The sequence below is a fragment of the Biomphalaria glabrata genome, chromosome 9 (assembly GCF_947242115.1).
Source record: "Biomphalaria glabrata chromosome 9, xgBioGlab47.1, whole genome shotgun sequence".
Lineage (NCBI taxonomy): Eukaryota > Metazoa > Mollusca > Gastropoda > Planorbidae > Biomphalaria > Biomphalaria glabrata.
The window spans coordinates 17294400-17306570 of NC_074719.1; the positions used below are offsets into that span (position 1 = coordinate 17294400).

Here is a 12171-nt window from a genome sequence, read left to right on the forward strand (position 1 = left end):
TATATATATATATATATATATATATATATATATATTTAGTTTATGGGAATGCACTTTAAAAGCACACACACTCACAAACACACAACTTTTCTTGCCTATATTTCTCTAAAATACTGACAGATTTAATATTAGGTTATAAAATAAATTTTAGAGATGTGGCAGTATAAAAAGTGTATGCCTATCAATCCAAGAATTATAATTTGAACATCAGAAGGTTGTCATTTTTAATTTGCTGTTTGATTTAAAAGTGACATTAATGATACTTTTTTTTTACATATCTTACAGTTAAAGAAATGAAACCTCTCCACCAAGAATGGTATAGGAAATATGGGCTAGAATGCAAGACAAGAAATGAAACCTCTCCACCAAGAATGGTATAGGAAATATGGGCTAGAATGCAAGACAAGAAATGAAACCTCTCCACCAAGAATGGTATAGGAAATATGGGCTAGAAAGCAAGACAAGAAATGAAACCTCTCCACCAATAATGGTATAGGAAATATGGGCTAGAATGCAAGACAAGAAATGAAACCTCTCCACCAAGAATGGTATAGGAAATATGGGCTAGAAAGCAAGACAAGAAATGAAACCTCTCCACCAATAATGGTATAGGAAATATGGGCTAGAATGCAAGACAAGAAATGAAACCTCTCCACCAAGAATGGTATAGGAAATATGGGCTAGAAAGCAAGACAAGAAATAAGCCTGATAGCCAGGAGAAAAAAACACTGTACAAATTCTCATCTATAAAATTATATTTCAAACATGGAGAAAAACAATCAACAAATCATCAATTTTAATGTTTTCTTTCAACTGTGAGCAAAGCAAAAATTTTTATCAATTTTACAGTTGGTTTTAAAAAAATACAGAAACAAACTTAGGAAAAAACACTTACTGAACTGAGTTGCACCATGTTTTAAACTGAATACACACACAATATTAACTAACAATAAACTGTTGTAAGCCACAAATAACTGACCATGAGTATGATAAAGTAAAAAGAATCCACATAAATCTTGAATCCTCAGAACTCAATAACCCAGTATTCCAGATAACTCAGCTGCACATTGGCAGGACCAAAACAAATTACATACCACCAAACAAACTCCTAAAATATCACAGAAGGAATTAAGAAAAAAGACTTGTTCAAGATTGTTACATTTTTTTTTTAATCTGTTTTTTTATTCTTAAACGAAGGTATTAAAATCAAGGAATATCAACTACTGAAAATTGTGTTTGAATATGAACATAGTACTACTCTTATTTCTTGACTGCTCTAGTGCTGAACTAATACTTCTAGTTGTATGGTTTTGGTTTCCTACAGACTAGTGGGGACATGGGACCAACTGAGATTGATAACCATCAAATATTTCATGAGCTTGCTCCCTTTCTTAATGAAGTTTTTTAGTGTAACATTAACTTTTCATTGAAGATCATTATTTTCTTTTTTTTTACAAAAGGTTTAAAATTCACTAGACAAAAATAATCAGCATAGTGAATTAAATTACTAGACCATTTAAATGAGTTCATTTAATAGTTCAATACCGTTTTATTTTCAAAGAGAATTGTTGAATACTATTGCAACATTATTGATTGTCAATTCTCTTCATTTTTGCTTGATAAGTCAGCCTAAGCATTCAAATTTGTTTGATTTATTATAACTATAAATAACAAATATGCATGTAGACATTTCGTCTAAGGAAATCAGCTCTTTTTGGGGCACAAGTTGAAACAAAATCCACAAAGAGTGTCTGGAAGTAGCAGGAGAAAAAAAAAGCAAATAAACAATGGCTGCTAGAAACTGCTTAATTTCAATAGTCTATTAAGAAAACTCTGCAATTAACTTTTTGCCTCAGAAAAGGACATTATGACATATAAGCTTACATTTAAGTATCTTTACATATGGAGGTCTGAGATGCTGAAGGTAGTAATTAAAAAGAAAAAAAAGACTCCAAAATGCAAACACTCGCCAACAAATCCACCCTGTGGTCATCCTTTCAGAGAGACAACTTCAAACTAACATTCAAGCTGTGGGACTTTACAAATTTTTTTTAAAAGCATGTCTTTAACTTTATTATCACCATAAATATTGGAATAAGCAGAAGAATTTGATCTTAAAAAGAACATTAAATTTCTACGCAGCCCAACATGATGCAATGCTAAAGAAAATTTGGAAAAAACAAAACACTGTCACCTTTCCCTGACAGGAGCAGGTTATAAAACAAACAGAATGTGGTACTCACCATGATACGCTGCCTTTGCTGAGCCTCTAACAATGTGTTTAAACTCCCTGTCCATGTCTGGATCATGCACTTTGACTAAAATGTATTTAAACTTTCCATGTTTGTCAATTTCTACATCAGGTATTGAAATAAGTTTTGGATTTTTAAAGGATGTTGCAGAAGCCATTTGAGACGATGCCATTTTGAGGTTTATCTTATGTAATGCTCTGCAGAAAAAAAATGTATACACTATACTAGTGCTTGTTCAGAATCATCTAGTAAAGAAACATAAACAGCTATATTATCATTCTAAGTTGAAACAATCCTTGTAAAATTGCATTTATTTTTCAACCATATCATTTACTTTTAGATTAATTTACATATTGTAAACATAACCTTATAAGTTAAATCTATATTCAAGAAAACATCTTAAACTGAAAATAACATTCCTACAACTTTCTGTTTCATTCATTCTACTGACAAATATACAAAAACACATCCCTGTAAATTAATTTAAAAAAAAAAATACAAAGATAATGGCACATTTTTTTCTTCAATATGCTTAGACATATTTTAACAAGTAATCCTTCCCCCCTAGTGAAATTAGAGCATGGAATGGGTTGCCTGAATCTGACAGCAAAACTTGGTAGAGCTTAAGTCTCTTATTAAAATGCATGACTAGATTCACAAATTGAAATTGTTTCTTATGTTGCTCCCCTTGCTTCATCATGTAAACAGCTAGAAAAGGATCTAGTCTATTGTCTCAATTTTTGAAATGCAAAATAAACATTAAATGTGTAAGCTAACAGTACATATTAACTTTCAACTTTAAAAAGTAAATAAAAAATCAATATAGACAAGGGAGATCAATATGATGTAAATAATGTTGTTCTTCATGTATCAGAGCTCGATCATCACTACTCGTTGACTAGGAAACATGAAAAGGATTAAGACGTCTAATGAGCTCTCTATGTTGTGTCTGTTCTATTTATACAAAAGTTGTTTTTTTTTGTTTTTTTTATTTTATTTTTTTTTGAGTAAAGAGTCCTTGTAATCACAATTAAGTTCCATGACGATCAATACATCAGTCTTAGTCTGAAACGCGTACCGATTGCATAATATTAGATTTAAAGTTTATGAAAACCCATCATCCTTAATGTTATTTCATCAGTTCAGACATTTTTTTTTTTATCTATAATAAATTTTTTTCAGCCTGGATTCAAAATATTCATGGAAAAAATGCACTGGAGAAAAAAATAACAACATTGAAATATATGGCCTCCCTTGTTGATCATGTCATGTCATTTATGTGTATGAGATAATCATATCCAAATGGTCACTTCTTAATGGCTTTACACAATGCTCAAAAATAAAGATGAACTAATTATGGCTGTCAAACATTACAAGTCACAGATTTTTCTTTTTTTTTCTTTTCATAAATCTAATTTTTTCAAAATTTAACAATTTTTCAACTATACTGAATACTGCGCATCTTGCTTGGTATTTTCTTTTGTGCACCATAAGGTTTTGTTAGTTTTAGTTTCTAAGGATGCGCTTTATTGGTGTCATTGCTCTCTTGTTTTGCCTTGAGATGGAGTTCTCTTGTTTTGCCTTGAGATGGAGTTCTCGTGTGGTTTTCTTTCCCCAGTATTGGGTAAGTTAGTTTATTTTACTGCCTTCTGAATGTCGTAGATCTAAAATCGTTTCTTTTATAATCGTGCAAATGGCGGTCTCAAAGGTGTGCGTATTTTTCTTATCTAGGGATGCAGGCTTGGGACTCTGCTGGAGTTGTAGGCTAGGTATTTGACTATTGCCCATGGCGTTGGGGTGGGGCGTTGTGAGCCCTGATCGACTATGACACTGAGATTAAGGTGTGCTATAGTTCCTTTGAATGTAATTTGTACTTGCCTTGTAAATGCTATTGATATTTATTCATAATGTAGGCCTCATCATATCATTAACCCATTAAACCTTTGTTGTTATATGCAATATTGTTATTCACTAGTATACGTTAATATTTGGTTTATTCGTTCCTGGATATTCATTGCATAAATTGATTGCTAGACTGTTAGGGGTGCCCAGGCAGACGAGCCAAGGCTAAATTACAACCCCGGTAGAAAGTTAATAAACACTGTTTAGGTGGGGAGCCCGGCAAAGTACATCATACCCTAGATGAGCCCGGGAACAAAACCTTCCTGACAGGTATTGCATATACACCATTTTTTACACTTCTGATACATGTAGTGTCTTTGTTCATTAATCAATAAGAGTTTTACAGAAGGTAAAAAAGAAAAGTAAAGTATAGTTCCCCTTTCAGTCCTTGTGATCTATGGGGCAGATAATGTAAAGTTTCTGTGGCCCACGGTTAACAAGGGTGTCATGTGACCACCATAACAACCAACCGCCTTTACTTTTCCTCAACTAATGTCAAGTACCCATTAGAGCTGGGTGGACTCAGAAGCACCCGAAATTAAAAATCCCAGTCTTTAACAGGATTTGAACCGGGACCTCTGGTTCAGAAGTGAAGCGTTTTACCACTCTGACTCTGCCACCACGTAGCCACCATCCATGGGTCAAAGTTCCCTAGTATGCCAATGTCATTTTTTTGGCTTCAATGTAAACAGAGTATGTCCAGGCTTAGTGAAATTTTTATTCATGATTATGCACCAGCTAAAACATTTCATAGTCCTGGTTATCTTTCACCACCAAAATGTAAATAGGGTTGATCAAGAACTATGTTTTTTCCATGTTACAAGTTTCGACCACTGCTGAGATAGTCATCAAAGACAGTCAAGAAGGGAAAATTAACATTTTGTTAATCTTTTTCCAATAATTATATCTCTAAATGATTGTTATTTGTTAAAATGGTGAATAGAAAATGTTATGTAAATTATACACATGTTCTTGTGAACATTTGTGACATACATGTGGTTGATGATGAAACTGTACTTGAAAAAAAAGTAAGAATTGTGTTTCTATGACTTTTGTGGGGTCACATTCCAAGATCGCCCCCGAAAGTAAAGTTTCCACAAAGTAGAGATGCATTATTTAATTTCATATTAATATATTTTGTTATTATATATATATATATATATATATATATATATATATATCTACGTACACTATTTTTGGATATAAACAGTATCACAGGACTTCCCTGAACACTTAAAACTCCTAAATAACAATTTTCATTTACTTTAATAACCTTTGTATTACATTACAAAAAGAGTTGGTACATACAGTAAGTATACTTTTTACTTTCACTGTCTGCACTTGGCGCAGAACTTTTAAGAGGCATCTTGGGTAGGTCTTTATATTTTTAAGTAAGACTATTCACAAATAACACACACTTAACACCAAGATAAAAAAAAGTACTAGCTGGATGAAGAATGAAAGGTGCATGTGAGAAGGATTCCTTGTTTGGTACTGTGACCTAGTGAGTATTCAACCAGTTGATGTGCTAAAGGGCTATTTCAGTAAATCAACATGTTTTAGAATATATATAAATATATATATATTATATTTTATTTGATTATCTTAATTAAGTTTTCTACCTGGAGCATGCTTACAGGGAGGAAAATTTGCTAGAGAATGTCGTGCGCATCTAGGGTTGCTTCTTGTATGATGTCTTTTTTGTGCACCTGTTGTTGTTGTGCTGATGGCGGATCTTTTGTTGGAGTTTTCTTTGGTGTTTTCTTCCCCAGTGGGTAAGTTAGTTTATTTTACTTTAGTCTTCGTGGTGTAGCTCTAAATTCGTTGGTCCTATGATCTTGTGAATGGCGATCTCAAGGAATGCATATTTTTCTTGTTTAGGGACGCAGGCTTGGGACTCTGCCAGAGTCAAGTCTGATTTGTAGGCTTTGTTTTGGTATTTGATTATTGACCATGGCGTTGGGGTTTGGGCGTTGTGAGCCCTGATTGACTGCAGCACTGAGAATAAGGTGTGCTATAGTTCTTTTGAATAGATTGTATAACTTGTAATTGCCTTTGTAAATGCTACCAATATTTATTCTTCATTTTGCCTCATCATATCATTACTTCATTAAACCTTTGTTTTGTTATAAATCTATGCAATCTCGTTATTCACTAGTATACGTAACTATTTGCATTATTCGTTCTTTTGATACTCATTTCATAAATTGATTGTTAGATTGTTAGGGGTGCCCAGGCAGACGAGCCATGGCTAAATTACAACCCCAACAGGAAGTTAATAACCAGCATTCAGATGGGGAGCCCGGGATCGTATATCATATACCCTAAATGAACCCGAACAAAACACACCTGACAGCATTCTGGTTTTCCTGGCTGAATCAGGCAACCCATTCCATGCTCTAATTCTAATAGCACTAACTGTCACTATCACTAACTAGGGAAGAAGAACTTGTAGAGAAGAAGAAGCAACTCTTCTAGACTAGTAAAAGTTAGTACTAGATCTAGATCTAGTATAATCTAGTATTAGTATAGCCTATAGCCTATTTTTAAAGTAGAAAAATAAGATTACATACTCTAAAAAAAAAACGAGGGCAGAAAAAAATGTATTTCAAAACGTATTTAAAATAAAAAAAACAGTTAACACACGATTAGATTTATAATATTATTTTTTTAGCAAAGATACGTAGGTCTATAATTAATTAATAATATATTAATTAAAATTCCCCAATTAAAAACATAAAATACCACCTCAACATTAATAGTTATTCCAAGAATAATTTGTACAAAAAAATCTAAATCTATATTACATAGATCTACGATTTAACGTACTAAAAGAGGAGAGAGAGAGAGGGGGCAGTGACCGGGCGCGCTCTGCGCGCGAGCAGGTGAGGTCATGTCAGTACGTCATCATACGTGCGGATAGACAGCTGCCAAATAATTGACCTGAAAAACTAGGGTCCTTCGATGTAAAGTTTTACCAAATTTATTATGATTAAACGAGTCAATGATATTTTAAAACTTAGCACACTTTTTTCAGGTACTAGAATTTTATTTTTTTCGTAATTTACTAATGATATTTTAAAATTTTAATTTCATTTTGATTTGCCACTTATAAATTAAAATTCCTCCTTTAAAACTGTACAATTTGATATATACTTTTGTCTATGTGTTCACGATAGTTTTTGAAATATTCACATTAAAAAAAAATTTGCTTCAGAACACTTTTTTTTTTTTTATTTCTCTCTAGATTCTAGATCTATATAATAATAATAATAAATAATAATAAAGTCCATAGGATGTCAGGACGCTTCGGACAAACTTAATTTTTTTTTAAATCATAGCATAAATCATAGCATAATAAATTTGGTGTTGTTGGAAAGCATTTTTCATCCTCTTTCATTCTTGATTGTATTATACATTTGTTCAAATTTGTTGGTATAGGATCAATTTAAATTTTTTGGTGCAACTACCAAGAGTAGATCTAGATCTATAAAAAATATAATGATCTACAGTGAATCTACACTATTAGATTAGTATAGACTATATAATAATATTAATAATATTTAAATATTATAGATCTAGATCTAGATCTAGTCAATTCTAGTCTAATATAAATTATAATTAATATTATATTATATCTATTATCTAGATCTAGATCTATAGTCATAGTCATTTAGACTATAAATATAATCTATATATATATCTATTATCTATAGTCATTTAGACTATTAGACGTGTCTTATATTACTTACTTGTACACTTCTACAGATCTAAATCTAGATATGTAACGAAGCTTCAACATTAACTTTTGTATAAAAATAAAAACAACATGAACAGGTTTACACTCACCTGCCCAGTAAGTTTACTTTAATGTACAACTTCGAGTCTATACTGAATGTTTAGTCAATTATTATGACATTTCTTAAAGACACGTACAGTCTAGTTTCATGGTCTTAGATCTCTTTTTATCTTTGGACAAAATCTTATCTTATCTTATCTTATATAATACAGACGTTACTTCAAAAAAGAAGATGATTACGTCCTACGCGTCATGCATTCAGTCATGCATATCAACCAATGACTTAAATTCTGCCAAGTCACTGGTTTTCCTGGCTAGCTCAGGCAACCCATTCCATGCTCTAATAGCACTAGGAAAGAAGGAGTATTTGTACAAATTTGTCCTAGCATATGGGACGAGGAATGTGCTTTTATCTTTGTGTCTTTCAGAGTATTTTATTAAATTTTGTTTTTGTATTTGAAGATTATGGTTCAGTGTTTTATGTATGATTGCTACTTTACTTTTGAGCCTTCTGTCCTGAAGGCTTTCTAAATTTAGTGATTTTACTAAAGGTGTTACTCTAGTCAAATGTGAATATTCGTTTGTTATGAATCGCACTGCTCTATTTTGTGTCTGTTCTAGTTTCTTAATGTTTTCTTGAGTTGAGGGGTCCCAAACAGAGGATGCATATTCTATTATTGGCCTAACCAAGGTTAAATAACATTTTAGTTTTATGTTCTTATTTGATTTATAGAAATTTCTTTTAATAAATCCTAATGCTTTGTTTGATTTTTTTGTAGTTTCATCAATATGTGGATTCCATGACAGTTTTTCATTTATTATAACACCTAGGTATTTTGCGTTTTTAGTCTGTGTTACTGGTTTGCCATGAATAAGATAAGTGGAATTAATTTGTTTTAGTTTTTTTGTTACTCTTAACAACTGACATTTTTCTGGGTGGAAAGACATGCTCCAATTTGATTCCCATTTCTGTAATTCATCTAATTCTCTTTGTAAAATATCTGTGTCTTGTGTTGTTTTTATTGTTCTATATATTATGCAATCGTCTGCAAATAATCTGACTTTTGTTCCTGAAGTAATGCAATTTGGTAAATCATTTATGTAAATTAAAAATAGTAAAGGACCCAAGACTGTTCCTTGAGGTACACCTGAGTTTACTGTTATCGGTGTTGATTTAGAGCCATTTATTATTACAGTTTGTTCTCTCCCTATCAGAAAGTCTTTGATCCACTGATGCAGTGGACCATTAATGCCGAAATATTTTAATTTTTTAAGCAAACTATGGTGGTGAACTTTGTCAAAAGCCTTAGAAAAATCTAGTAAGATAGCATCTATTTGTTCACTATTATCTAAACCTTTTGAGAAATCATCAATTAGTCCTATTAGTTGTATTAGTTGTGTTTCTTAATATAGAATATGGATCTATAGATCTACCTAGAGTATATTTCTATGGTCAGTACTTATAGGATTAGTATTGAATAAAAGATAAATCAAGAGCTAGATCTAGAATTCTAGGTTAATACAAGTTAATAAAATACACTGAACCCATTAAAAAAAAAAAAAACTAAAAAATATATAAGATAGACCAGGATATTCGCTACATAAAGACTTTAGTAGGCCTATATTCAAATATTGGGAAAATAAATTTTAGATCTAGATAGATATAGAGTCTATAGACAGACATAGTTAATATGATTTATATGATTGAATGAAATGTCCTAGATTCTAAATCCTCTTCCGTTAACATACCTGAAACAAATTCTTGGCTTACAAATATCCAAGCACGTAAACAAAAAGAGAAGAAAAACAACTCTGGTGCTCCACTCCTCTACCTGAATTCAAACGGGGTGGATGAGGAACAAACGAATTGCTATCGATAAATTCAAATCACGTGCAGTGAGCGTTCCTGGTGAAAAATACAGTAAGTTGTCCAATAAAATGCATGCACCTTTTTCCTTCAAGAATTGTACAGATGCAATTATGATATGTAGTGTAGGCCCAATGTGCTGTTCTATTTACACCTGAATGATTTTTTTTTTAATTTTACGCACATAATCCAGAGAATTTGATTTAGTTCGATTCTAGAAACTATACCGTCCAGTCACGCAGTTTCGCAGCCCGCGTGAGTTATAGGCTAGTCGAGTTGGAAATACCTGGCTAGAAACAAATGAGGACGCATTACTTACCCCAGTCACCCCTTCATCAGACTTGAGGAAACTTAGGGGGGGGGGAGAGGCATGATGCGGTGGAATAGGTACGTACTCATCAAGCTACTCAGCGCACGACGAGGCCCGCTGATAATAACACCTCCCCTCCACTTTCATCACTATTACTCACCTTGATGAAAGGTAGGAGGAAGGGAAAAAATTATACATGCACAAAATATTATATAGTTATTAGTAATGTTTTGTTTTGCTTTATCTTATCTTATAAAATACAGACGTAACTTTAAAAAAAAAAAGATGATTAAGTCCTACGTGTGTCCCTAGATCAATCCAATCTAGCATGGGCGTAGCCAGGTATTTTTTTCAGGGGGGGGATTTTTTCCGCCCCCCTCCCCGGCGAAAAAAAAATGGTATGTATGTGTGTGTGTGTGTGTGTGTGTGTGTGTAGTTAATCTTTATTACATTCTGACCCTTCATTCTTTCGGTAGACGTTTATTGTGCCCTAGAATATGTTATTCCTGGAGTTAGTGAAAAGATTGTAGATTCACCGCCATTGTCAGCTAGGGTGTCTGGGGGAGCGCTGTGAGCTCCCCCAGCGCGAGGCGGAGCCCCGCCACCAAGCACTACTTCTGGTATTGAAAGCCAACAAAATGCATATTCTGAGGATTCTACAATGCATTTTCCTGCTATTAAATATTTTTTTTTCCAAAACCTAATGTGCTATTCTTACTGACTTAGACCCTCCCGCGCCGTTCGGCGCATTTGCCGTCAAGCTGTTTCCACAAAAATCTGTCACTAAAAGGGAAATTTTAAACTCAAAACCATCTTTAGGGGTTTTAAACTTTTAAAAAAGCCATCTGTAGGGGTTTGAACCCCCCCCCTCCTGACTGCGCCCATGATATATATACTTTCCTCAACTATAGTCAGGTAATCGTTAGAGTCTTCACCGAGATTTTTAACCTAGGACCCCAGGTTCGGAAATAAAGCGCTCAATCACTCTACCACTGTGCCCCCATGGCCTTGTGAAATAATATAAAATAATGGAGGATGAAGAGTTGTGTTTGTAAATTGAAGTCCATATGCATAAGAACGAAATGTCAAGTAGTGAAATTGAATCCTTAACAATATGTTCGTTGATGTAGGATCTTCAGATGCCTTGAATGTGAATGTCTAGACCATGTATATGTTAATGTATATGGTAGCAGGAATTTTTTAACATTAAGAGATTCTCAATTCCAAGTGTTATACTTTATTCATTAATACTTTATTCATGCAGTAATAGAGCTTATTATCTAATAATTTATTCATATGGCTTAAAATTACTTCTTTCGATATATTATTCAACTTCACACAATGCTCTTGAAGACATGTATGATTGGATGCCCATCATGTGGCAAACAATTTGTGGGCCGGATTGTATAGAAATTCCCGGGCCGATTTTGACACCAGTCCGATCCTGTCTCTAAGATAAACAACAAAAAAAACTTTTACTCTAAAAATAAGTTTATTTGAAAGTCTCTTTGATACCGTCTAAGCGTAGCCAGGATTTTTTTTTCGGGGGGGGGGGTTGGGGAGAATTTTTCCTCCGCCCCTAACCCCCCCCCCCCCCCCGCGAAAAAAAAATTTATATGTATTTATGTGTGTGTGTGTGTACATAATCTTTATTACATTCTGGCCCTTCATTCTTTCGGAAGACGTTTATTGTGCCCTAGAATAGGTTCTTCCATGAGTTAGTGGAAAAAAGATTCTCCGCCATTACCAGTAAGGGGGTCTAGGGAACAGTGCATTATCTTGCTATTAAAAAGTTTTATTTCAAAAACCTAATGTGATATTCTTACTGACTTAGACCCTCCCGCGAAGTTCGGCGCATTTGCCGTCTAGCTGTTTCCACAAAAATATGTCACTGGTAATGTCTGAAGCCTCTTCCCACCTGCTCTGAGGACCTCCATGAATGTGTGGGGCCAAGTTGTACTAGGATTTCATCGCAACTCTTCTTATGCGTAATTCATTTTGTCGGAGAACATGTCCCGCAAACGGTCAAACCTCATGCGAA

At 33.5% G+C, this 12171-nt stretch overlaps 1 protein-coding gene across 3 annotated transcripts in view; it reads right to left on the bottom strand.

Annotated features, from left to right (window-relative positions):
• Window positions 1-10107, bottom strand: part of LOC129928043 (14 kDa phosphohistidine phosphatase-like) — an 81327-nt gene extending 71220 nt beyond the window's left edge. The window contains exons 1-2 of one of the 3 annotated variants that reach the window (XM_056040030.1): window positions 9703-10107; window positions 2244-2449 (exon numbers count right to left, since the gene is read on the bottom strand). In XM_056040030.1, the coding sequence (XP_055896005.1) occupies window positions 2244-2424 (181 nt within the window). In that variant the 5' untranslated portion in view covers window positions 2425-2449; window positions 9703-10107. Of the gene's footprint in view, window positions 1-2243; window positions 2450-7906; window positions 8122-9702 lie in introns of those variants that run through there. The other 2 variants (XM_056040031.1, XM_056040029.1) reach the window with 2 other exon arrangements.
• Between the last annotated feature and the right edge of the window lie 2064 nt (window positions 10108-12171).